We start from the raw sequence: 26,097 nt of genomic DNA on the forward strand, positions 1-26,097 counted from the left end.
AGGGATTATGATTAATGGTCACTGTCATGTTTTCATAATGTTAGCAGTGATCTTCAACATCTCTCATCTTTCCGTCTCTGTCTTCCAGCAGGTACTCTAACTCATCCCACGGTTTCCAGGAAGCCACCTGTCTGACCCCTGCCAAGACCCTCCAGCTGCCCCTGGTCAGCCGCTCGGCATCGTCGGAGGTCCGCCGGCCACTGGAGGAAGAGTTCAAGGCGGCAGAGGCTGACAAGTTTCTCCGACAGCAGAGTGGCTCAGGGGGCTCTGAGTTTGAGCTGTCGGTCTCCCACCCTCCAGAGGACAAACCGGCATCTATAGATGGGCTGGAGTGCCTGTCTCCTCCCTACTTCTCTCCCATCGGCATGCTCTCTCCGCGGCTGGAGTCCGCTCACACTGCTCCGGAGGGAGCAGCGTCGGCCCCGGCTGGCCCCGAGGGAAGTGATCACCTCCCCGAGAACGTCTATAACAACTTCCTGCTGAAGCCCTCCACGCCGGTCCACAGGCCCGACCCCCAGGAACCCTGCTTAGACATCGCCGCCCCGCCAACCCCGGCCCCTGCCGCTCTGCCACCCCTGGACATCGATGACCTTTCAGAGCCCCATCACAGTGAACCCAACCAGATCCCCTCAGACCCTGTCAGCGGCACAGAATACCTGCCCTCTGTCACAGAGGAACAAGAAGAAGAGGAGGAGGAAGAGGAGGAGGAGGAGGAGGAAGAGGAGGAGGAGGAGGAAGAAGAAGAAGAAGAAGAAGAGGAGGAAGAAGAGGAGGAGGAGGAAGAAGAGGAAGAAGAGGAAGATGAAGTGGATTTGGGCGACGGAGTAGATGGAAGCCTCCATACAGCTGAGGAACCGGAGCAGGCGAGGGAGGCGTGTTCCTTCTCTCCCCGGTTAGAGGAGCCTCTGAGGAAGAGGGAGGCGTGTTCCTTCTCTCCTCGGTTAGAGGAGCCTCTGAGGAAGAGGGAGGTATGTTCCTTCTCTCCTCGGTTAGAGGAGCCTCTGAGGAAGAGGGAGGCGTGTTCCTTCTCTCCTCGGTTAGAGGAGCCTCTGAGGAAGAGGGAGGCGTGTTCCTTCTCTCCTCGGTTAGAGGAGCCTCTGAGGAAGAGGGAGGCGTGTTCCTTCTCTCCTCGGTTAGAGGAACCTCTGAGGAAGAGGGAGGTATGTTCCTTCTCTCCTCGGTTAGAGGAGCCTCTGAGGAAGAGCTGGTCTGCTGATTCTCCAGACAGGAGGGCCCCAGAGGTCCAACCGCTCAGCCCCATGCACCCTCCGCCCAACGCAGAAGAGGACTCCTGTGACCACAGCATGGGCTGGAGCTCTGAGATGCTCATCAAATCTCCCCACAGGAATTATGGGGAAATAGAGGCTGCCGTGTCCAAGATCACCAGCCCTTTTTCCCACTCGGACAGCGATATGCCACACATGTCTGGCCACCCTTCAGTCACCCCTCCCTATGCCTCATATTCCAGGTCGTATGTACCTGACACTGACTTTGATGAGCAGAAGGAGGCTGTGGCTGACATCCCCTCTCCAGAGAGGCCTGATGCTGCTCTGGAAGGTGAATCTAACTACATGAACACATCGTCGTCTTCTGCCAGGCTGGAGTCCTTCTTCTCAGACTGCAACAAGCCCAGCATTGAGGACAGCCCCCAGATGGACACAGAGCCACCATGTGTGGAACCAGACAGCAGGCTGACCTCCCATGGTTTCACCCCCACTGCTGAGAGCCACATGGTTCCATCTGTGGGCCACGAGCCGGTTGTGCCCTGGGCAGACCCCTTTTCTGCCGCTGTGGATGAGCTGGATGACCTGGGGCCTTTCTCCTTGCCAGACCTGCCCCTTCCAGACAAGTCTGAGGAAGCTGAGGCTCAAGACCCAGAGCTAGCAGACCACCACAAGGCCCTGCCGGCTCACATTCGACTCACAATCACAGACAGAGAAGACTCGGACATGATGGAGGTGGACCTCCCCAGCCCAGCCAAGGCTCCATGCCCCTCTGGAGGTCTAGGGTTAGGGGAGGCGGCCGGGCAAGAACTGGTTGGTCCCTCACCTCATTCCAACTTCCAGCAAGATATGGAGCCTGAGCCTCAGAGCGTGCCGATCAACAGCTCTATGTCTCTCAAACAGCAACAGATTGATGCACTGGAGGATAAAGACTCATATGAGGAACCTGATGAGACCGAAAGCAACGTGTTGTTTTCATCTGGGGAATCGGATGCTAGTCATCAGCATCATAGGCAGATCCAATCTCTGACGGACTCTCTGTCACCAGTGCCCCTGGACTCAGTATCTGTTGTGAAGACCCTGGACTCAGTATCTGTTGTCAAGCCCCTGGACTCAGTATCTGTTGTCAAGACCCTGGACTCAGTATCTGTTGTCAAGACCCTGGACTCAGTATCTGTTGTCAAGACCCTGGACTCAGTATCTGTTGTCAAGACCCTGGACTCAGTATCTGTTGTCAAGACCCTGGACTCAGTATCTGTTGTCAAGACCCTGGACTCAGTATCTGTTGTCAAGACCCTGGATTCTGTATCTGTTGTCAAGACCCTGGACTCGGTATCTGTTGTCAAGACCCTGGACTCTGTATCTGTTGTCAAGCCCCTAGACTCAGTATCGGTTGTCAAGACCCTGGACTTAGGATCTGTTGTCAAGACCCTGGACTCAGTATCGGTTGTCAAGACCCTGGACTTAGGATCTGTTGTCAAGACCCTGGACTCAGTATCGGTTGTCAAGACCCTGGACTTAGGATCTGTTGTCAAGACCCTGGACTCTGTATCGGTTGTCAAGACCCTGGACTCGGTATCGGTTGTCAAGACCCTGGACTTAGGATCTGTTGTCAAGACCCTGGACTCAGTATCTGTTGTCAAGACCGTGGACTCTGTATCTGATTTCAAGCCCCTGGACTCAGTATCTGTTGTCAAGACCCTGGACTCTGTATCTGATTTCAAGACCCTGGACTCAGTATCTGTTGTCAAGACCCTGGACTCAGTATCTGATTTCAAGCCCCTGGACTCTGTATCTGATTTCAAGCCCCTGGACTCTGTATCTGATTTCAAGCCCCTGGACTCAGTATCTGTTGTCAAGACCCTGGACTCAGTATCTGTTGTCAAGACCCTGGACTCTGTATCTGTTGTCAAGACCCTGGACTCAGTATCTGTTGTCAAGACCCTGGACTCGGTATCTGTTGTCAAGCCAGACTTGAGACAGGAGAAGGTACCCGAACCTGCTCTGGGGTCTATGTTGTGTAGTCCACTCCCCTCCATCCCAGTGGCCGTCACCATCTCTAGTACAGTGGACTTGTTGGACACTCAGGAGACTACATCCAAACTGATGGTGACCTTGACCGCAATGTCCACCACCACTGAAGTCCCCAAGAAGGTGGAGGAGATCCCTCAGAGGATGACCCGTAATCGTGCCCAGATGCTAGCCAATCAGAGCAAGCACAATCCCCCTCCTGCCATTGCCACCGCTGTCTCTCCGCCCAGTGGGATGGCATCATCTGCCACCATCACCCCAGTGATGGCGAGCCTGGCTGTAAGCATTACACCCACTCCCGCTCGATCCCCGCCTCCTCCCAGCTCAACCTCCTCCTGCTTAGCTGGTGAGAGGGACAGGGAGCCAGTGGTCAGTCTCTTCGCCATCCCAGCAGTGGCTGCGCCAACTCCCAGTCATGCTCCTGTACCCGTACCTGCACCCGCACCCGCTCCCGCATCCGCATCCACATCTGCATCCGGATCTGGATCTGCTTCAGTAGTTCTCAGTAAGACCACAAAAGGTCGTCCTCTGCCTGTGGAGGAAGACGAGTCCCAGACACAGCACCCGCGGAAGAGGAAATTCCCTCGTGCGTCCGTGCCGCCGGTCCAAGTCCAGATGGTCAACACGGCCATGCAGCAGACCAGGGAGATGATCCAGCAGACCCTGGCCGTAATAGTCAATGCCATCAAGCTGGACGACATCGAGCCCTACCACAGTGACCGCTCGAACCCCTACTTTGAGTACCTGCAGATCAGGAAGAAGATCGAGGAGAAGAGAAAGATCCTGTGCTACATTTCACCCCAGGCGCCACAGTGCTACGCAGAGTATGTCACCTACACGGGCTCATACCTGCTGGATGGGAAGCCCCTCAGCAAGCTGCACATCCCAGTGGTGAGTTACACTCTTCAAGCAATGATTCATCTCTAAACCTTTAATGTACTCTGATTCCATATGGATAAACGCTAGGGATGAGTTCGAATTTTAGAATAGTCGTCCCAAGGGCGGTCAGGTGGCGTAGCGGAGATTCCGTTCGTCACCAACACCGGAGACGCTGGATTCGCCTGTTCGAATCCAGCTCACAGCTCCGGCGTTGTCACCAGCTTGGCTGGCCGTTCACACTAATACAATTGGCTGTATTAGAGGGTGGGAGAATCTGGCGGGGTGGGTCCGGGTCGTTGTAAACAGCGACTATACAGTTCGGGCGGGGCGCCTGCTCAGCACGGATAGGATCTGAGGGGGGTAGTGTGATCCTTCCACATGTTACACTCTCTCAGTGAGAGTCCGCGCTGCCAGGTGAAAAGAAGCGGTTGATTGGCTAGACGTGTGTCGGAGGAAGCACGTGATAGCCTCCACTCTCCCAGACCGACTGTGGGGGGTAAGTGCGCAGCGACCAGGAAGGGGATTGGGAATTGGCATAACGACTAACATTGGGATGGGAGAAAATCGGAGGAAAAAGGAGGGGGGAAAAGATAAAAAAAAATTAAAATAGTCATCCCACTCTCCACATTCGATTTTCATGTCCGAGTCGAAAAATATATATATAATAATTATTATTATTATTATTATTATTATTATTATTATTATTCTTTTTTTTTTTAAGTGAAGCAAACCATTCTTATTTCAATATTTTTTATATTTAGAGGCAGCCTAATTTTCATAGCCTAATTGATCTAAAAGATGCACATGCTACTGTTTCTGTTTGTTTATTAAAACCGGTTGATAGGCCAATGCAATGCTGTTATTATAGTCTACGATGGTGAATGGTGTCATTTTGATTTATTGTCGGTCAGCTGAGCCGATCAACTTTCTGAAGGATTATCTGAAGTGCCTATTTATGTTTTAACTCAACTGTGATGTTGTTTGCCGAGCAGGTTTTTTGTCCGATGAAACGCATAACTGTGATCGTTAGAAAAACACGTTTCAGATTCTGTCAAATAGACATAGAATATACCTTACCTTAGCCAGAAGGTATTCCAAGAAGAATAATTCCAAGTGATCGCATCGCCATCGCGATTACCAGTGTGTGTCTATACACGTTTCGATGGTAGAATACGATTAGGCAACGGAATTTCGGGGCGATCAATGTGAATCTATGTTCAAGCAGGAGGAGGGGCCCCTACCAAGAAAAAAAAAGAGGAGGCTGCGTATCAACACCAAGCCATTCCAGTTCAGACACAGACGATACTGCCACCTGGTGATAGTCGATCGGAATTGCAGTTCTAGTGGATGTAGATGTGCCAACGTGATGCAGATCGCTCCGGGCAAGTCTGTAGAGCGGGGATCAAAGTAAAAAGATCAAACGATCCAAAAACGTAATATCTCATTTTTGTCACTCAACACTTGTCGAGCAAACACGTAATTTTCTGTTTTTGGCACAGAATGTGTTAAAAAGAATAACTGAATTTAACTGAAACTGAACATTTTAACTTAATTTAAACTGAAACAGAAAATTTAAAATTTAAAAATCTCGAATTTTGACGAATCTTCGTTCTTAACTTCACGGCCAGCCGTTTGATCCATCCTTGTACTCAATGGGCCACGCTATAAAAGATAGGGATTTTCACTGTGCGTCGCGGTGTTTGCATGGCTATATATTAGGGATGTCCGATATTATCGGCCTACCGATATTGGCATTAAAATGTGATATAGGAAATTATCGGTATCGGTTTTCAAAAAAAATTAAAATATTTAAAAAAGAATTAAATTTATTTAACCTTTATTTACCCAGGCAAGTAAGAACACATTCTGATTTTAATTGTCAAAAGTATGCATAATGTTGTGTTATTTCCACGACAAGAGATATGTAATGTTAATTACCTGAAATTATTCAGTTTTTTGGGGGGGGAAACCCTGCATTATATCGGTATCGATCCCTACTATATATATTCTATATTATAGCTATGGAGACAATACTATGGCTCATTTGACAGTAACTATCCCTCGTCCAACATGTAAAAAAGAATATGTTTTTTCATGTATACGTTCGCGTGTTATACCGTGGTGAATATTGTATAGTTTCAGAGTGATCCTGGCTAATTCCTGGTAACTGCGTTATGGAGCGATATGTGAATTTTGCTAAAGGCGTTCACGTTGCTCGCCTGGACATGTCACTATTTCCAAATCAAAGGTATATAATAGGTATTATGTTTCATCATGAGGGGGGGGGGGGGGGTTTGATGCTCTGATCGCCAGCAACTGCATTCGTTTTGAATACTACATACATTGATCGGCTGGATCTATATGAAATCATTGTAGGATCAAGGTGGAATTGACATCAGATAGTCCTTACCTTTGATCGGGGTTATTCCAAAAAGAATATTCCAGTTGTCTGATCGCGATTTCCAGTATTGATGTCCATCGGATCCCTGACATGAAGGGGCACAAGATATGCCTCAAGTGTGCTGAACGCGTTTCAAAGTGCTCCGATGAAGCGATTTACTTGGCTTGGTCTAAATCCTCCGCCCGGACGACATTAGATGTGACACACAGTGTGAAATAAGGTTTCAAAGGGTGGGCGATACTGCCACCTAGCAGGATGTGGTCGGTATTGCACTCTCGGGGTCTCAGAATGAGTTCCAATGGTAACACCGAGGTCCGTGAGCCTGTAATGAATATAAAAAAATCGAATAAAAGAAAAAAAACTGCCAAAACCCGACTATACAAGGGTATGGCGCTGAATGAGTTAAGAACAGTAGACTATTCGAAGATGCTTTTGGTCAGTCGTGCACATCCCTAACGAACGCAGATTTAACATTGAAGTCGGTGCAGCGATTCATGTGGTGTGCAGTACAACACCAGGAGGAGTCCTTACTTGACATTTGTATTAAACCAGGAAGCACAACGTTGAAAGCTCGAGTACATCCTTCACGCGCTGCCGCTCCCCTGAGCAGCGGGGTTTGTCCGAGTGGTCTAAGGGCCCGGGTCCACCTATCTAATTTTTATGGCTGCACGCGTCTTTTTTCAATTGATCCCAATGGGGAGGGAGCGTATGCGGCCGCATGCTGCCGCCTATAGGAAATGCGCTGCAGTCGGCTTCTTTTTTCAGCACCCTTTCAGTTTTTTTGTGCGGCCGCACCCAGCGTTTAAAGTTGAACACTTCTGAACTTTTCAGAGTGATGCGCTGAGCGCATTTTCAGACAACCAATCACAGCCAGTCATATCTACCACTCTGTTTGTAACCTGACACCGGAGTCTACCCACAAGAGACGGGAGCCGTATGAGGGCACAAATACACTAATAACTACACGAATACACTAATAAAAAGCGAATAAAAAGCAAAGGGCGAACTGTGGTGTCAGGCAATAACTATATATATAATTAATATACAATAAAGTATATTAAAATATACTATATGTACAAAACCGCGGCAGTAAAATACGATAAAAGTTATTTTTACAAGATGGCTGTCATGTAGTTGAGTTCTTTCTCTCTCGTCATCGGGTAGGTTGGTGACTGACGGCTCGTTGCCATAGCTACGAAAGGCTCTCACTGCGTTTTTTTTTCTCACCGCAAGCGCTCCGCCCCAGCACTACCGGCGCACTGCCAGCGGTTTTCAGCTGGAAATGTGAGCTAGGTGGACACATGCCCCCTGGTGGTCTAACCGTGTTGCGTTTGTTCCACAGATCGCCCCGCCGCCGTCCCTGTCGGAGCCGCTGAAGGAGCTGTTCAGGCAGCAGGAGGGCGTGAGGGGGAAGCTCCGTCTGCAGCACAGCATCGAGAGGGTGAGGAACGCTCTCTCTCGTCTCCCCCGTCCTGTTCCCTCTCTCTGCGTCTGATCTCCCGCCCCCTCCCCCCACACACACAACACGCACCCTGTGACACCGAGAAGAACTCCTTTGATGAAAGATCAAAGCGTCAGTGTGATAGAAATGCAACTGCAATATGCACCCCCCCCCCCCCGAACTGAGTGGTGACTCTGGAGAGAGGAGCACAATCAGAAATCCATCTCATCTCCTCCAGTGGAAAGACTCTGATCATCTATGTGGCACACTGGCGGCGGGCAGAGTGACGCGCGTTGATTGAGACTCCGCACCCAGTCTATTATCCTGATCAGCTCGCGCACTGCTTCCGCTGTCGAGTTGAAAGTACAGTCTCTTATCCGTCTATCTCCCCTCCCCCCTCCCCTCCCTCCTCCTTCCCCACCCCTCACTCTCTCTCCCTCTCTCTCCCTCCCCTCTCTCTCTCTCCCTCTCTCTCTCCCTCCCCCCTGCCCTCCTCCCTCCCCTCCTCCCTCCCTCCCTCTCCCTCCCTCTCTCTCCCTCACAGGAGAAGCTGATTGTGTCCTGTGAGCAGGAGGTGCTGAGGGTCCACTGCAGAGCGGCCAGGACCATAGCCAATCAGGTGGTGCCGTTCAGCGCCTGCACCATGCTGTTGGACTCTGAGGTGTACAACATGCCGTCAGAGACCCAGGTGAGACCCTGACCTTTAACCCTAACCTTTAACCCTCGGAGGTGTACAACATACCGTCAGAGACCCAGGTGAGACACTACTGGAGTTTGGTCATATTGTACAACTGGCTTTAAACACTTTCACTGCCACACTACATAAGGTTAACCCTTTACTATCAGACTACCGACGGCAGTGAAAGGGTTAACCTGCTGTTGTGTGGCAGTGAAAGGGTTAACCTTCTGTGTATTGTCGCAGTGAAAGGGTTAACCAGCGATGCAGTCGTGCACACACATGGTTACACGGCGTTGTAGTAGATCACTGAGGCAGAAATGCGCGCAGATGTGCACGCGCGCACACAAAAATGCGTTCACAATTGTCACTGGACTCGTCGCGCCGTGCGGCAAGTACCCGGCCGGCACTTATCACCTAGACTTTGCATAATAATAGGATACCGATAGCATAACAACGAGAAGAGCCAAACCAAAATACAAGCCCTGTAGCAATTGGTGGGGGGTTGCTTGATCTGTGGTCCCGACTGGAAGGATGAGACATCAAGTTGTGCTTCAGTCTGAAGGAAACTGTCCTTCTGTAAACAAACTCTAAGTTACATTGTTAATTTAGTTTGTATTTACTTTTCTAGTTTAAGTTAATTCAATTAAAGAAATTGTAACTACAATTACATTTAAAACATTTATGCATAATAATCATCTGTTCTGTGCGCAACCGAGGGAACATGTATGCGCGTGCGCGGGCGTTTGGGCAGTTCCCATATTACGACTGCACCACTGGGGTTAACCCTTTGGTAGTGCGGCAGTGAAAGGGTTAAATTGGATGTGAGAAAGCCGTGAGCGCACACAGTGTTGGTCTGTGTACTGAATCAAACGGTAGCTATTGCTATTCAAATCTTTGCATGTTCTCATGTCTGCTCGCTGTGCTTTCAGGGGGATGAGAACAAGTCTGTGAGAGACCGCTTCAACGCCCGTCAGTTCATCTCCTGGATACAGGACGTGGACGACAAGTACGACCGCATGAAGGTAAATATCTTTACTGTCCTCCTCCTATTGATCTGTTAAAGGAACCAACATTTTGGGAAATTAGCTTACCGTCTTCTCCAGAGAGAGACAAGAAGATAGATACCAGTCTCCTCTCTGTGGGTTCAGTAGAAAGCTATCTGGCTGCATGTTAGCCTAGCTTAGCACAATGAATATATATATACAAATGTATGCACTTTCAGCAACACGATGGTGGTCCCCCACTTATTTCAAGAAATCTCGCTATGCCATTTTCTTTTTCTCCACCGATTATATGACTTGTTTCAAGCACATGTTTGCCCAAAACTAGTTGGATAACATGGGAAGGGATACCAGAAAATTTATCGAGGAGAGCTTTAGACTTCATATCGATGGAGGAGAGCTTTAGACTTCATATCGATGAGGAGAGCTTTAGACTTCATATCGATGAGGAGAGCTTTAGACTTCGTATCGATGAGAGCTTTAGACTTCATATCGATGAGGATAGCTTTAGACTTCATATCAATGATGAGAGCTTTAGACTTCATATCGATGGAGGAGAGCTTTAGACTTCATATCAATGAGGAGAGCTTTAGACTTCATATCGATGGAGAGCTTTAGACTTCATATCGATGGAGGAGAGCTTTAGACTTCATATCAATGAGGAGAGCTTTAGACTTCATATCGATGGAGGAGAGCTTTAGACTTCATATCGATGAGGAGAGCTTTAGACTTCATATCGATGAGGAGAGCTTTAGACTTCATATCGATGAGGAGAGCTTTAGACTTCATATCGATGAGGAGAGCTTTAGACTTCATATAGATGGAGGAGAGCTTTAGACTTCATATCGATGAGGAGAGCTTTAGACTTCATATCGATGAGGAGAGCTTTAGACTTCATATCGATGAGGAGAGCTTTAGACTTCATATAGATGGAGGAGAGCTTTAGACTTCATATTGATGAGGAGAGCTTTAGACTTCATATCGATGAGGAGAGCTTTAGACTTCATATCGATGAGGAGAGCTTTAGACTTCATATCGATGAGGAGAGCTTTAGACTTCATATCGATGAGGAGAGCTTTAGACTTCATATCGATGGCCTAAGAACAACCACGCCGTCTGTGTGAGTGAACGGGTAAAATGTGAGGAACAAATTGTAAAGCGCTTTAGATAAAAGCTCCTATATAAATGCAGCCATTTCCTGTTTAACTGGAAACTAACCCATCTCTCTCTCTCTCCCTCTGTCTCCCTCTCTGTCTCTCCCTCTCCGTCTCTCTCTCTCTCTCTCTCCCTCTCTCTCTGTCTCTCTCCCTCTGTCTCCCTCCCTCTGTCTCCCTCTCCCTCCCTCTCTCTCCCTCTGTCTCCCTCCCTCTGTCTCCCTCTCTCTGTCTCTCTCTCCCTCTCTCTCTGTCTCTCTCCCTCTGTCTCCCTCCCTCTGTCTCCCTCCCTCTGTCTCCCACTCTCTCCGTCTCTCTCTCCCTCTCTCCCTCTGTCTCCCTCCCTCTGTCTCCCTCTCTGTCTCTCCCACTCTCTCCCTCTCCGTCTCTCTCTCCCTCTCTCTGTCTCTCTCCCTCTCTCTCTCTCCGTCTCTCTCTCCGTCTCTCTCTGTCTCCCTCTCTCTGTCTCTCTCCCTTTCCCACTCTCTCCCTCTCCCTCTCTCTCCCCCCCCCCCTCCCAGACCTGTCTGCTGATGCGCCAGCAGCACGAGGCCGCCGCCCTGAACGCGGTGCAGCGTATGGAGTGGCAGCTGAAGGTGCAGGAGCTGGACCCGGCGGGACACAAGTCCCTCTGCGTGAACGAGGTGCCCTCCTTCTATGTGCCCATGGTGGACGTGAACGACGACTTCGTCCTGCTGCCGGCGTGACGCCTCGCGCGGGACGGAGAGGGCAGCGCCACACTTCTCCTCAGAGACACTTCGTTGACCAGAACGAGCGGAAAGGGCTAAGCTGTGTTCGAAAAAGAAGAACTTTAGAGCGAATGAGAAAAAAAAACTATATATTATATAGAAAAATACAAGTTAAAAAAAAACAAACAAAAATAAAATACTTAATAAACGCGCTTACGACCCTTCCGTGAGCGATGGGAGCATATTTTTACTGGGGGGGGGGGGGGAGAGAAACACACACAACTTGCACTTTCATCCTTCAAGGTTTTACACTTTTTGTTTGATCAGAGTATGAGAAGCAAAAAAGAAAAAAAAAGCCAGTGTTTTCGCTCGGAAGCTCCACGGTGGTCCTCCCCTGCCCCCGGTGGCGGTAGAGGGGATAGAGATCTATTTTCTGCATTTGTTTTTGGTCCCCGTTATCAACAGACCTACCACTACTACCACAGGGGGAGGGAGAGCCGGGGGAGAGCTCTCCCACCAGCGTGGTGCCTGTCCTGTGGGAGGAGTGAGGTAGAAGCCTCCCCCCGTTGACCCAGAGCTCCTGGTGGGCCTGGAGAGAACTAGAGGGAGCCTGGCCCTGATCAAGAGCGGGGGAGGGGCCCCCCCAAGACCGCGGCGGGGTCTACATTATGGCAGGATGGGCTGCTGGGATGGACCGACCGACCAAACGCGGCTAGAAGCAGCCTCAGGGGGGGGTGGTCAGGACCATGAGACCACCACCAGAGGGCGCTGTTCACACCGAGGCCGAGCGAGCGGTGGGTGTCACAGCAGAGGGTTAGTGATGTGTGTGTTTGCATCAGGGCCCCCGGTGTCAGAGAGAGAGGGTAGAGAGACGGACAGCGCGGCCTCTCGGCCCCCCGGCGGGACGGAAGAGACGGAAGAGGAGGGACCCCTGAGGACGGACCGGAGCGATCCTCAGTCGCTCTCCGCTCTCCGACACGACGCGTCACGGAGCCGCAGCGACGCGGGACGGACCGGGAGAAACAAAACACAACGAATGTTGCGATTCAAAGAGACTTTTAAAAGATACGGTGGTTTAGAGAGGAGAGAAATATTCTTCTTTTTTTTTTCTATTTCTTTACTTGGGCATTTCATTGTTTCTGAGGAGGTGACTTGAAACACTACAGAGCCAATATTAGTTTAATGGAGAAAAAACAAAAACGAAAAAAAAAGAAAACTGAAAAAAAGTTGTATTCCGTAAATGATGTACAGTTTTTATATTCGTTAACCAATGTATTCTTGCTGCCTTCTAGATAATTTATTTTGCCACACATTACTGCACAGTTGTAAATAACGTATGTACTGTAACATCACTCAGTTAAGTGTAAAGAAAAGAGGAAAAAAAAATAAATAAAAAGTATCTTTGTATGTACAGTTCACTTCCGGGCAGCACTTTCCCCCCCGTCACATACCCCATGGGCCAAACCGTGTGCACCACGCCGTTTCCTGATCCCCGGGTTCTGTCTCGAGTAGGTCAAGGCAACTAACCTGGGCTTGGATCACCACACCACAATATACCTGGCTATAGTTAGTAGAGAAACCCCCTCTGTATTAAACAGAGCCCCCACCAGGGGGCGACAACCACCATATAGGCCCTCAGATGTAGAGAACCCCCTCCTGTATTAAACAGAGCCCCCACCAGGGGGCCAACAACCACCATCCATATAGGCCCTCAGATGTAGCAGAACGGTTATTAGGTATTTATTTAAGGAATAGAAAGAGGTATATTAATCATTGCTTTACTACACAATTATATCTGAAAGAAAAAAATTTGAAACCAAGAAAATGCCTTTACAGTGAACATTTTAATTTACTCAATGTTGGGCAAAGTCATATATAGATATATCTGGGTGGGGGGGTGAGAGTGAGAGATGTCATCCACAAGCGAAACCATCGTATTTGTGTGTAACTGTTTCAAATAGATTTTCCTCGTCTTTTTTTCTTTTTGCGCGAATAGGACTGAAATAATTTTTAATCTTCAGGAGTTTCTTTGAGAACAACAAGACACGGGTCTCTCAGTCTGCTCTTCATTATTCTAGATTCTTTTTAATCCCCGATTCCTGATTTTTGCTAGTCACCTTACTTTAGGCAGGAAGTCCAGGTGTGTGTGTGTTCGGCTGGCGTTTTGCATGAAGCGGGCTGTTTTCTGAAGAATCATATCTGCCGTCTAAAGGCTTCATTCCATAGTGTTTTCTTTTTTACGTGTTGTTTTGTAGTGGTTTGTTCGGCCACTGGGCCTTTCTAATAGTGGAGAGCAGCTGATGGCTGGAGTGTTGTTCTGCCTTTACCCACAAGATGGCGCCAAAGGAACGTCTCTTGTTGACCCCAAACCTAGTCCACCTGATCCAACTAAATGAAGCTTGTGTTCCCGTTCACAGGAATGGATGTTTTAATTTGATTTATTACATTAAAAAATATATAAGAAATTTAAAATCAGAAGTTGAATAAAAAAATTTGAATTCCATTGAGACCCCCAGATAGATCACTTTGATAATCAATAGGATAGTAACGGGCTGAGACCTCCTCCGCTCCAGCCGAGTGCGTCAGGCAGGCTCTCCAGGTCACTTCTTATAGTTGTACCAGTACTTCATCTACAAGGGGTTAGGCTAATGTTGTCAGGGATTTGGAAAATGTTTAAATGTTTAGTTGCTTCCTCATACGATGCTCTTGTCGTGCGCCGGCTTCTGCCACGCGTATCTGTTCCTGTGTCGGGCCCGAGCAGACGGATAAAGAAACTTTAATCTCCTCAATATGAACCAAAAAGTGGACACAGACGACGACTCAAACCGTAGAGAGGGGGGGGGGGGGGGGGGCGAAGCGATAACTAAAGTGTTGGTTTAGATGTTCTCTTTCTTTTTTCCTTTTAAATCCCGTTGGAAGGTTCATTTGTGATGACTATTGTATTGTTTGTGTTTTTTTTTTTTTTTTTGGGTCCTGGTTTTAAAAAGCTTTCCTGACCGGTCTGTGTGTGAGAGCTGCTCCTGCAACCAGATGGCAATATTAGCTGAGACTTCACACCCGTCAGATAGCATAGCTGTGTGTAATGGTATGTCTACTCAAGTGCAATGGTCGTTGCTATTCCACTGTGCAGGCAAGTTGGCTAGTTATATAGTCCTGGGTGTTTTTTGAGAGACACACACATAAAGTTTGTTATACATAGATAGCACATACGAATAGCCAGACGTTTGATTTCAAAGCCCTTGTTTGTGTAGGTTTTGGTTTTTATTTTATCGTTGCTTTTGTTTTCTTCTTTTTGGGAGGGGGTGTTTTGTTGTCCACAGACTCTCTGTGTGTTTTTCAGCTCTGTATGTAGTGTTGAACGTTGTCTTGCTTATCTTAGGGGTTTGTTTGTTTTTTTCGTTTTATCTTCCTGTACGAAGCATAAACACCAGTGGCATGTCAATCACTTTGCTTGTCGAGCAGAATGTAATACCGTTACTATGCCCCAACCGACCGCACCCTCACTATTGTTTACAAGACATCAAGTGTGTTTCCGTTTCATGTGTCCCCCTTTTTAACAGTTTGAGCCCTGCCTTGTTTTTATCTCTATATTTGATCATTTATTTTAACCACGAAGGCTTGAAATTGCGACGGCTTTAGTGACACAAGAGTGTGAGTTGGGCAATTAACAGTTAATTCACCCCCCCCCCCCCCCCCCCTGCAGTGTCCCTCTGCATACACGGCAATAGATTAACCCTTTCACTACCAAATTAGATTAACCCTTTCACTGTGACAATACAGAAGGTTAATCCTTTCACTCACTGCCACACGACAAATGGTTAACCGTCTGTAGTGTGGTAGTGAAAGGTTAACCTGTAGTGTAGTAGTGAAAGGGTTAAAAACACATCCATCCACAGTGACTTTCCACTTGTAAAGAGTTACAAGTGAAGAGTGATTTCTGGTTAAATTGAAAGCATACTAGCCCCCCCCCCCCCCCCCCCCCCCTCCCCTCTCTCTCCATCTTCCCGCCCCAGTCCTGAAATGCACAGTAAAGTTCTTGTCCACGGTGATCTAGATACTAGCCTCCCCTGAGCGCTCCTCAGTCAGCAACATGTTACCTCTACTCTCCACACACTCTGTTCATTTTAGACTTTATTATTTTTATTTTTGTTCCCTCCTTACTGGACAGAAATAAACATAATTCACCGTCTAGAATCACGATTTCAAGCCTTTTTTTCTTGTAGTTTTCTTTTGTTGTTTTTACTATAAAAAAACCCGGACAGTAGCTGTTTCTTTTTTTTAGAATGGAAAATGACTAATAAGAAGCATGGAGAACTAATCTTTAAAATGGTGAGAAATAACCTATTTATTATCTTTTTTTTTTTCTTTCTGACACCTGTGGTATGTTTTTGAGTTGAAGTCTCCGCTGTGTAAATTTTCCTCCTGTAACGCGTGAAGGAGACATCTGTACATAGCTTTGTAAATAAACCTCCCAGGACGTTTTGCACCCTCTTTGTACTATAGTCTAAAACTTGCGTAGAATGTGGGGTTCTAACAGCAACGAGACAAAGTGCGCTCGCTGCGAGTGATGATGATGATGATGTAACAATGTAACTTTTTTTATTTGTACAATGTAGTTTAATTGTGTACATATTTGTCGGAGCAGCTATGGGGGGGGGATACAAGGGGGGGGGGGGGGGGGCCGTTGATGCTATCGTCAGTGCTGTAACAGAATCCAGTACTTTCACCTCTAGCTGTCGTTGATTTCCTGCAAAAAACAAACGCGAGAAACTGAGAAATGAGGATGAAAAAAAAAATTAAAAAAGAGAAACTGAAAAGTTAAAATTCAAAATTGTTATTTTCTACAGTTGCATGTACAGAGAGCGCGAGAACTGCTGTTGGTCCTCAGAGATTATGTTCGTTAATAAAATTTTGAAATATTACCCCCGGTCTCTTGTTTTCCTTTCTCTTCTCTCTTTGCCGTCTTATTAGATTGTCTGTGGCTAAGAGAAGGCCGCGTGGAGAAGACGTTGAGAGACTCTTAATTTAGTCTAATGTTTCTAATTGTTTCCCCGTCTGTGTCGGATGGAAGCTTCTAGAAGCCCAGCCCACTAAGCCATTAAAGTGGAGTAGCACTCGATCTAAAGGGCGAGTTCAGAATCTTGCTGGTGCTGCTGCAGCCCTGGCTGGTTATCTACTGATGCAGAGGTCAGTGAGGCGGTCAGGAGAGACCAGCTCCATGCTGCTGCAGCCCTGGCTGGTTATCTACTGATGCAGAGGTCAGTGAGGCGGTCAGGAGAGACCAGCTCCATGCTGCTGCAGCCCTGGCTGGTTATCTACTGATGCAGAGGTCAGTGAGGCGGTCAGGAGAGACCAGCTCCATGCTGCTGCAGCCCTGGCTGGTTATCTACTGATGCAGAGGTCAGTGAGGCGGTCAGGAGAGACCAGCTCCATGCTGCTGCAGCCCTGGCTGGTTATCTACTGATGCAGAGGTCAGTGAGGCGGTCAGGAGAGACCAGCTCCATGCTGCTGCAGCCCTGGCTGGTTATATACTGATGCAGAGGTCAGTGAGGCGGTCAGGAGAGACCAGCTCCATGCTGCTTGATTGATTGAAAACTTTATTAACAGATTGCAGAATGGGTACAATACAGTACACGGCTCAATACACACAATTGTTAAGGGGATGCAGACCAGAGAAAGACTTTCGTCTTGTTTATACATCAGGGTCCCCCATTTTCAATTCATAATGACATTTATGACATACACAACATACAGATATACAGTACTGTCTATTTACAGACAGTTTCTAAAAGAGAATATATACATTTGTGGGGGGAAGGCGGCGGGGTTAGGACATTTACCGGGGCCAGTTTCGAATAGCGGCCTCCCGTAGGTGCTCTTTGAGAGTGGTTTTGAAGGTGGGTAGTGATTCACATTCTTTTACGCCTGTCGGTAGGGCGTTCCACATTGTGGTGGCATAATTGCGAAACGTGCGTTAGTCCCTTGTTCTCATACGGGATACCTGCAGCCCTGGCTAGTTATCTACTGATGCAGACGTCGGCAGGGCCACGGTTCAGTCTATACAAGCCCTGAAACTCCCCAGGGCTCCCAAAGTATGTTTGCACATAATGCTATTAATTCAAATAACGTGTTCAATACATTTTTGTAAACATGGACCACTTTCTCTCAAACCAGGGCCTGTAAGCTTCCCAGAGCAGGAGGCTGGAGCTGACTCTAGATCAGTACTCTCACTTTGAGAGGTTTTGAATATTAGGACATGTTGTCAGAGTCACACAATGCAGCAATAACTTGTCATGACGAGGTATAGTCATCTTTAGCCTTAACCGGCATGGTTTATTTCACAGTTGTACCACTTGACCTGCTCTCCGAGAGAGCTAGAGCACAGAGAGGTAGAAGGGGGGGGGGGACACATTCCCTTTTATCAAGTACATGACGTCAGTCATTAGACCGTGTCTCATTCTGCCGACAGCGCCCTCTTGCTGTGGATAAGTATCGTGCAGTTACATGCAAGCATACATCAACGCTTTACTTACTTAACAGGACATATTTCCTACTTTATAATAAAACACACCATTGCTGCATTTCTGTCGTGTGCCCCTTTTAAATTATCATATGTTCTGTCGCTCCTCATGACCGGAGTCTTCTCGTTTATGACCAGTGACACTTATGAAGGTGACTCCTGAGCTTTAGTCGAGCCTGAATAATCTCTAGGGGGTCTATCTATAGACCTGTTCCTTGACAACATAAACAGTCAAAATGGGCTCAAGTGTGATCCTGTTTATTGTTCCCTAGCAACGGAATTCTTTGATAATTCCAGGTCTTCTGTTGAATTAGAACAGGTATAGGAATGCATTGGATTCTTTGATAGATAGATAGATAGATAGATAGATAGATAGATAGATAGATAGATAGATAACTTGTGATTACTATTGTAATGTCAATATATTACCAAGCAATCATCAACCATTTCACCCAACGCATTCGATTACACGACACAGCAGGGGTAAAAATATGTTTCCCGTCATGGGGCCACACACAGGCTCACTCCAAACCTAATACTGTGGGTCAGAGTGCTGCTTGTTGACTTGTGAATGGCGCACTAAAAATAGCGCCCCCCCCCCCCCCCCCCTCTCCCAGTGGGAACCCCCAAGACGTCGTAAACACACGGGCAGACCTGCAGACAGTTGTCGGTGCAGAGAAGTTAAACAGCGAGACCCTCCTGGTCTATCCGCAGTTTCTATCCATCCGGCTGCATTCATTGCACAAACACGTTTTGCAATTATGCCACGTCAATGTGGAACGCCCTACCCACAGCTGTAAAGGGATGTGAATCACTACCCACTTTCAAAAGCACTCTCAAAGAACACCTACGGGGGACTGCAATTAGAAACTGGCCCCTGTAAATGTCCTAACCCAACCCCCTCCAATGTACAGTAAATGACCAAGTATGGTTTTGTCAATATTCCAATGTACAGTTTTGCTTGTACAGTTGTACAGTGTTCCCCCCCCACCCCTCCTACCCAACCCCCACCCCAGCCACCTCCAATGTACAGCCCCCCCCCCACCCACCCAACCCCACCACACCTACCCAACCTCCCCCAATGTACAGTTTTTACGTCAAATGTATATACTCTCTTTTCTGGACTCTTTTTGTATCACAAACAGTACTGTATTTGCAAATCTGGTATACGTAGAAGTAGCAGTACTGTCTATCTGTATGTTGTGTATGTCATATATGTTATGATGAATTGAAAATGGGGGACCCTGATGTAAACAATACGAAAGTCTTTCTCTGGTCTGCATCCCCTTAACTATCGCTAAGCCACGCCCCCTTTGAAAACTCTGACACAAAGCCGACGGTGAATGACTCTCGTTGACGATGGCTGCAGGTAGCCCCTTTCCTGACTGTGATGCAAGCCTTGCTTCACAGTCACGAAAGGGGCTAGGCCGCTGGAGATTTACCACAGCAGGTAATAGACCTGTTTTTTAAAGATAACACAAATATTTCATCTAGAAGCAGACAGAGAGGGTTACAATATGCAGTGGAAAAGTACGTTCATGAGATACACATTTACCTATAGTATTAGCTATAGATTACGTCTCAAGCATTACTTACAGTTGACTTGATTGAAGATTACAAGAACTATGACGATAATCCATGATTACTACTATTGCTGATACATTTAGTTTAGTGTTCCAACGCAGTATACGAGCTAGACCCAACAGTTGTGTCACTAGTCACTAGAATGAGGAAAAAAGTGAGAGCTGTCACTTGCCAACAATCCTCCTCCATAAAGGGGTGAGACGTCAGAGAATGGTATGCTGCACATTCTAGTGTACATCAGGTCAAATGATTGATTACACTAACTATAAATGTATAGTGATAGAGACCAAAGTAAAAATACCTAATAATAAAATAGACCTAATAGGGGGGCGACAGTGGCTTGGAAGTAGAGCAGTCGTCTGGTAATCCGGAGGTTCCCGGTTTGATTCTCGCTCCTCCCGGGCAGCGTGTCGAAGTGTCCTTGAGCAAGACACTGATGAGCAGGTTGGCACCTTGCATGGTTGCCTCCACCGTCGGTGTGTGAATGTGTGAGTGAATGGGTAAGATGTGAGAAACAAATTGTAAAGCGCTTTGGATAAAAGCGCTATATAAATACAGCCATTTACCAAAATACCTGTAAATCACAGTATATGGGTACAGGACATAGCTTTTCTTATAACACTAAGTATAAGTTATATTTAATATAAATATAAATAAATGCATATACAACACATTCTCAAGATAGATCACTCTGATTAGAAAAGAAAACCCACAACTAAAGTGTACATAAATAGCCACTATTTTTAATATATACAATAAATATACATGGATTTACAGTTACACAAATGGATGTACGATATAAACTGGAATAGCGAACAATATCATGTGTTGTGATACATCTATGGTAATTTAACATTATATTCTTGTAGCCAAATGAATGCTGTGACAAGGCTTAAAATGTCCCAACCCCAGACCCATAGTTCACAAATCGAATTAAAATGTTATCGCTGGATGCACATTGTCAATCTCCTGACCCGTTAGTCATAGTCACAACATTTGCTGTGATTATTGATGACCTTTGGTGGCCTCGTGGGTAGAGTGTCCGCCCTGAGTTCGGGAGGCTGGGAGTTCAAGCCCCGGCCAAGTCGTACCAAAGACTATTTAAAAATGGTACCCATAGAGCCTCCCTGCTTGACACTCAGCATCAAGGGTTGGTTTGGGGCAGTGTTTCTCAAAGTGGGGGGCGCGCCCCCCTGGGGGGGGCGCAGAGGCATGACAGGGGGGGCCTTGAGATTTATAAAAAAATATATATATTTTATTAATTTTTTTTTTTGGATTACAGAAAATGATCACTAAAGTGCTATCTGTTGCAGCTGCACTGTTCTCCATGAAAATACCATTTCTCAAAATCTGAAAATCATTATTTAATAAAACACAGAAAAGGATCACCAAGTTACTCTGGATAAAAAAAACCTTTACAGACAACATTGAGACAAAGCTTCCTGACACATCTCCATCCAAACTCTTGGAAGAACTCTTTGAAATCTCATCTGATACCACCTGGAGAGCTAGTTTCAGAGTGTGGTGCTGAGTACCAAGTATCTCATCTCATGGCCCACCAAGTATCTCATGATGCAGCAGTTAAGGTGTTGATACCATTCAGCACCACATACAGTATCTGTGTGAAGCTGGCTTTTCATCCATGACAGCTCTGAAAACAAAATATAGGGCCAATTTGAAAGGTCACGATATTGGTGTTATTTCAATAAATTTAAACATGGCCCATTTCATGACTATTTTGTTGGGGCGAGGGGGGGGGCAAAATATTTTGGTCCGCCAAAGGGGGGCCTGACAGAAAAAGTTTGAGAAGCACTGGTTTGGGGGGAAGTCCTTGTGACATACTAGCGTCATGTCCAAGGGGTGCACTTGTACATCAAGCTGCCTCACGCTACGGAAACAGGAGATAGGCTCCTGCCCCATGTGCCGTTACGGCTCGAGAACCATTGGTTCTCAAAGGCAACTTTTTTTTTTGGAAGGAGAAACATGTTGATTCACCAACGGACCTATTGTTAGGAACATTATAGAAAATTAGTGCCGCCCGAACATTCTGGAACGTGTGTGATGATGTCATGGCAGTACATTCTAGAACCTTAGTTCTGCCCGATCATTCTGGAACGTTGGTGATGATGTCATAGTAGACCTTCTACAACCTCTAACATTCCTATTAAGCATTCTGTTTATCTTTCTAGTAATGTCCACCTTCCATTGGGGGAGCCTGCTCCACACGCCGGCACTCCTCATCTGGAGTAAGAGGGGAGGAGAGAGGGGTGACGGATAAGGAGAGAGGGGTGATGGATAAGGGGAGAGAGGGATGAGGGGGAGAGGTGAATGAGGAGAGAGGGATATTATTCAGTTCATCAATGACATGATTGTAAAGCTGCACACATTACATGATGCTCACTTTAGTCCAAAAACATAAATCAGACCTCTTTCATTGTCACTCATGTCCTGTCTTGGGTTGACCTGTGTCGTCTCTGTGAGGGCAGTAACATCTCCAGCACACCTCATTCTGTGAAAAAAACACAAAAAGCTGAGTATTAGCTAAGCATAGACAGATAATAATAATAGTTCATTTATGGAGCATCTTTCATACATAAAATGCAGCTCAAAGTGGATTTTATTGACAACAAACATAACTTATTAGGCCCTGTTTAGACGGAAACGCTAGCAGGTGAATCCGCAAATTTTTTTTTCCGGATGTGCCATTTGTTTATACGGCAACAGCGTTTTTACGGGGAGAAACCGCAAAAAAGTGAGACCCCCTTCCTGGGTGGAATTCCTAGAAACTATAAACCTTCGCGCTCTCATCTAAACTGTCAAACCGCATAAAACGATGACGAGGCTCTCGTCGCGCGTACTGCTTACATCACAGGCATGCGCCAGTAGCCTAGAAGCGTAAACAAAGCATGTCTGATTCTATCCATGGCGATCACCTGAAGGCTACATTGGCAGTACTTTTAAATACACAAGAATCTGTCCCGCGGCTATCGCAACTATTAGTGACTGGACCCACTGTCTGTGAGTGACTCTGTTTTGGTCCAATCACATTCCCCCACCCACAGTCTGCGAATCAGAGGCAGAGTAGGGCGGGTCTTCACAGCACGTCATGTGACATATGCACCAATCGTGTGACAGCGGGGCTCCGTCGTCTCGAGTCTTTACAGTCTCGTCTGCACGCAGAATTCCATCCCAAAACACTAGTCTAAACGCAACATTAAAAGTGAGACCGCAAGTCGACTTTTGCGGTTTCTGTTCAGACTCTCTCCGTCTAAACATGGCCTAGACAGATCAACATTTGTATTTGCCTGGTCAGGGATAAAACGAAAAGTCCAGGACTTATTTACATCGTTGTCCCTGTTGTTACTGGTTTCAAGTGGCACTATGGCATCTGAAGTGCATTGAGCATTCTTAGTGCATGTAGTAGTATTCATGTTATTAGTATTCTGTTGTCTGTTAGCCAGTTATTTATACTATCAATGGTGGTCACTACATTACATCTATAACTATAACTGTCCTTGTTGGTCATCATTTCCACTGTTATGCACCTGGCTTGCGGTAACGTTGCTGATGAGATGAGGAACTAGCTGGCTCTACTAGTACTAGCCCTGCTATCAATCCAGTCCAGAGTATAAGCTAACGTTATGATACAGAAAGCTAACGTTATGATACAGAAAGCTAACGTTATGATGCAGAAAGCTAACGTTATGATGCAGAAAGCATGTTATGATACATAAGGCTAACGTTATGATGCAGAAAGCTAACGTTATGATGCAGAAAGCTAACGTTATGATACAGAAGGCTAACGTTATGATGCAGAAAGCTAACGTTATGATGCAGAAAGCTTATGTTATGATGCAGAAAGCTAACGTTATGATACAGAAAGCTAACGTTATGATGCAGAAAGCTTGTTATGATGCAGAAAGCTAACGTTATGATACAGAAAGCTAACGTTATGATGCAGAAATCTAACGTTATGATACAGAAGGCTAACGTTATGATGCAGAAAGCTAACGTTATGATACAGAAGGCTAACGTTATGATACAGAAGGCTAACGTTATGATGCAGTTTAACACTTTAATCGCCGAAAACGCCGAAACTCGTCATTCCTAGCCATGCTCATTCTGCCGAAGACGCCGTAACTCGTCTTTGATGTCAATATTTCAAAAATCTGTCATCGAAATCATATTTCCTTTCCGGAGCCCTGAGACACAGTGCAAAGCTCTGGATCGCCAGCTGGAAATTAACCTTTGAACCGGTAGTGCTCATCCATATGTGGTCCGGGCACTCGCTATCGTTAGAGAGACTCCGTATTGACACAGTGAACATCGATCGGTGCAAATAACTCGAAAAAACAACATGATTTGGACGTATATACTATTATACAACCTGGAAATGGATCGGGCATTTCTCCATCCCATAATAGAAAAAATTCTGTTCCACGCTCATCTGCCAGCGGCGCGAGGAAGCCACGGTAAGATTCAGCGTTATTTTCTAACGTCTTCTATACTAACTGATCTGATGAACATATGACCCACTCTGGATGAATCATCTAACGCTGCCCACGGAATTATAAACGATCCCCCGCCCATCCGGTCATCATCAGATGATACGTAGAAACTTCTAGAAGCACATCCAGTTGAAATTTTTTATCTCGCACAGATTCCTACCAAACTGTATTTGATCATCAATATAATGCATTTAGGGCTATAAATCACGTTCTGAAGAAAGCTGCAGAAAACGATAAAAACATACTTATACTTTAGACCATATTTTAGTATGAATATGTGAATGAAAAAGTTTAACGTTGCTACACCCTGAACAATACATATAGGACATTGAATGGGCCATAATAATGGCAATTTAGCAATAGAATTTAAAAAGTTATAGCCCTGCAAAGAAGGGGAACTTCTCCATGTTAAATAGGGCTGGCGATCCATGGTAAATTATGAATTTAACCCCGGCGATCAAAGTGTTAATAGTTTGGTCTACGTATATAATACATGCCGTCTAATATTATGTCTTTATGAATTGACCTTACCTTTGAGCAAATATAAGTGTCCTTGGTAATGGTCTTCACATTCAGTTGTGTATGTGGTCGACGACACAACAGAATCCATCGCTTGCATTTCTCTAGTTTTCGTTTGGGCTTCGGGAAAGGTATGAAATATACTCCTCCATCCAGTCTTTCAGGGTACCTGGTGTCTGAATTACAGGTACCCCACGCACAGTGTTTCACCATTCGATATTAGGTAGATAATAACATCTTCACAGTGGTTTAGATCACAGCCGTCTGGTTTGATGCGCCACAAATGGGTTTTCTCTTGTTGTCCGACTATTCTCCAAGCTAGGATTTTTGCTGTGATATGATTGGACAAATTCTATTTGGGGCGTGGTTTAGCGACAGGTCTATTGTGTGTATTGAGCCGTACTGTATTGTACCCATTGTGCAATCTGTTAATAAAGTTTTCAATCAATCAATGGGGCCACATACAGGCTCATCTCCAAACCTAATACACTGAGTGCTGCTTGTTGACTTGTGAATGGCGCACTAAAAATAGCTGGTGTTCCCCAACCCCCACCCCTCCTACCCCCCCCCCCCCCCCCCCCCCCCCACCCCCCCACCCCAACCATGTCTAATGTACAGCCCCCCACCCACCCAACCCCACCACACCTACCCAACCTCCCCCAATGTACAGTTTTTACGTCAAATGTATATAGTCTCTTTTCTGGACTCTTTTGGTATCACAAACAGTACTGTATTTGCAAATCTGGTATGTCATAAATGTATAGATGTAGCAGTACTGTCTACCTGTATGTCATGTATGTCATATGTCCTGATGAATTGAAAATGGGGGACCTTGATGTAAACAAGACAAAAGTCTTTCTCTGGTCTGCATCCCCTTAACAATTGTGTGTATTGAGCCGTACTGTATTGTACCCATTCTGCAATCTGTTAATAAAGTTTTCAATCAATCAATCAATCAATCAATCAAAACCTTGTTTTTGTTACAGCCTCCCACCCAGGGGCGTAGCTGTAGATTCTGGCCCCCATGAAAGAATGTATTTGTAGGCCCCCAGTGAATGCAAGCGAATAATTTTTTTTGCCATTTATTTATTGATAAAAACGCATAATATGGTTTTTACCTATACATTCGGATCAGCAGTTCAGCACCTGCACTGTGTGTTGGTGAGCCTAGTAAATATATATATAATTTGTTTTAAATTATTACACTCATTTGAGTAGTGGAAAAGGGGTAGGATTAAATAAGTGTATACTTCTTCCTACTCCTTTTCGAACATGTAAATTGAGTTATGTTTTGTTTAGTTATTTATTTTGTTTGTATTCATTTACATGTTCGAAATAAAGATATCAAATCAACCTTCTGTTGTGTGGCAGTGAAAGGGTTAACCATTCTGTGAACTGTCGCAGTGAAAGGGTTAACCGTTTTGTTAGTGCGGCGGTGAAAGGGTTAAATGGATCTTGTTGTTTTTGG

At 46.2% G+C, this 26,097-nt stretch overlaps 1 protein-coding gene across 3 annotated transcripts in view; it reads left to right on the plus strand.

Moving 5' to 3' along the window:
• The window catches only part of ankrd11 (ankyrin repeat domain 11), a 323,098-nt gene extending 311,370 nt beyond the window's left edge, over positions 1-11,728 (plus strand). For 2 of the 3 annotated variants that reach the window (XM_084308736.1, XM_084308737.1), the window contains exons 11-15: positions 89-4,145; positions 7,877-7,975; positions 8,520-8,663; positions 9,584-9,676; positions 11,331-11,728. In XM_084308736.1, coding sequence (XP_084164862.1) covers positions 89-4,145; positions 7,877-7,975; positions 8,520-8,663; positions 9,584-9,676; positions 11,331-11,516 — 4,579 coding nt within the window. In that variant the 3' untranslated portion in view covers positions 11,517-11,728. The remainder of the gene's footprint in view (positions 1-88; positions 4,146-7,876; positions 7,976-8,519; positions 8,664-9,583; positions 9,677-11,330) is intronic. The other variant, XM_084308738.1, reaches the window with a different exon arrangement.
• The last annotated feature ends 14,369 nt before the right edge of the window (positions 11,729-26,097 follow it).

The sequence above is a fragment of the Notolepis coatsorum genome (genome assembly GCF_963971535.1).
Source record: "Notolepis coatsorum genome assembly, chromosome: 2".
In the NCBI taxonomy this organism is placed as follows: Eukaryota; Metazoa; Chordata; class Actinopteri; order Aulopiformes; family Paralepididae; genus Notolepis; species Notolepis coatsorum.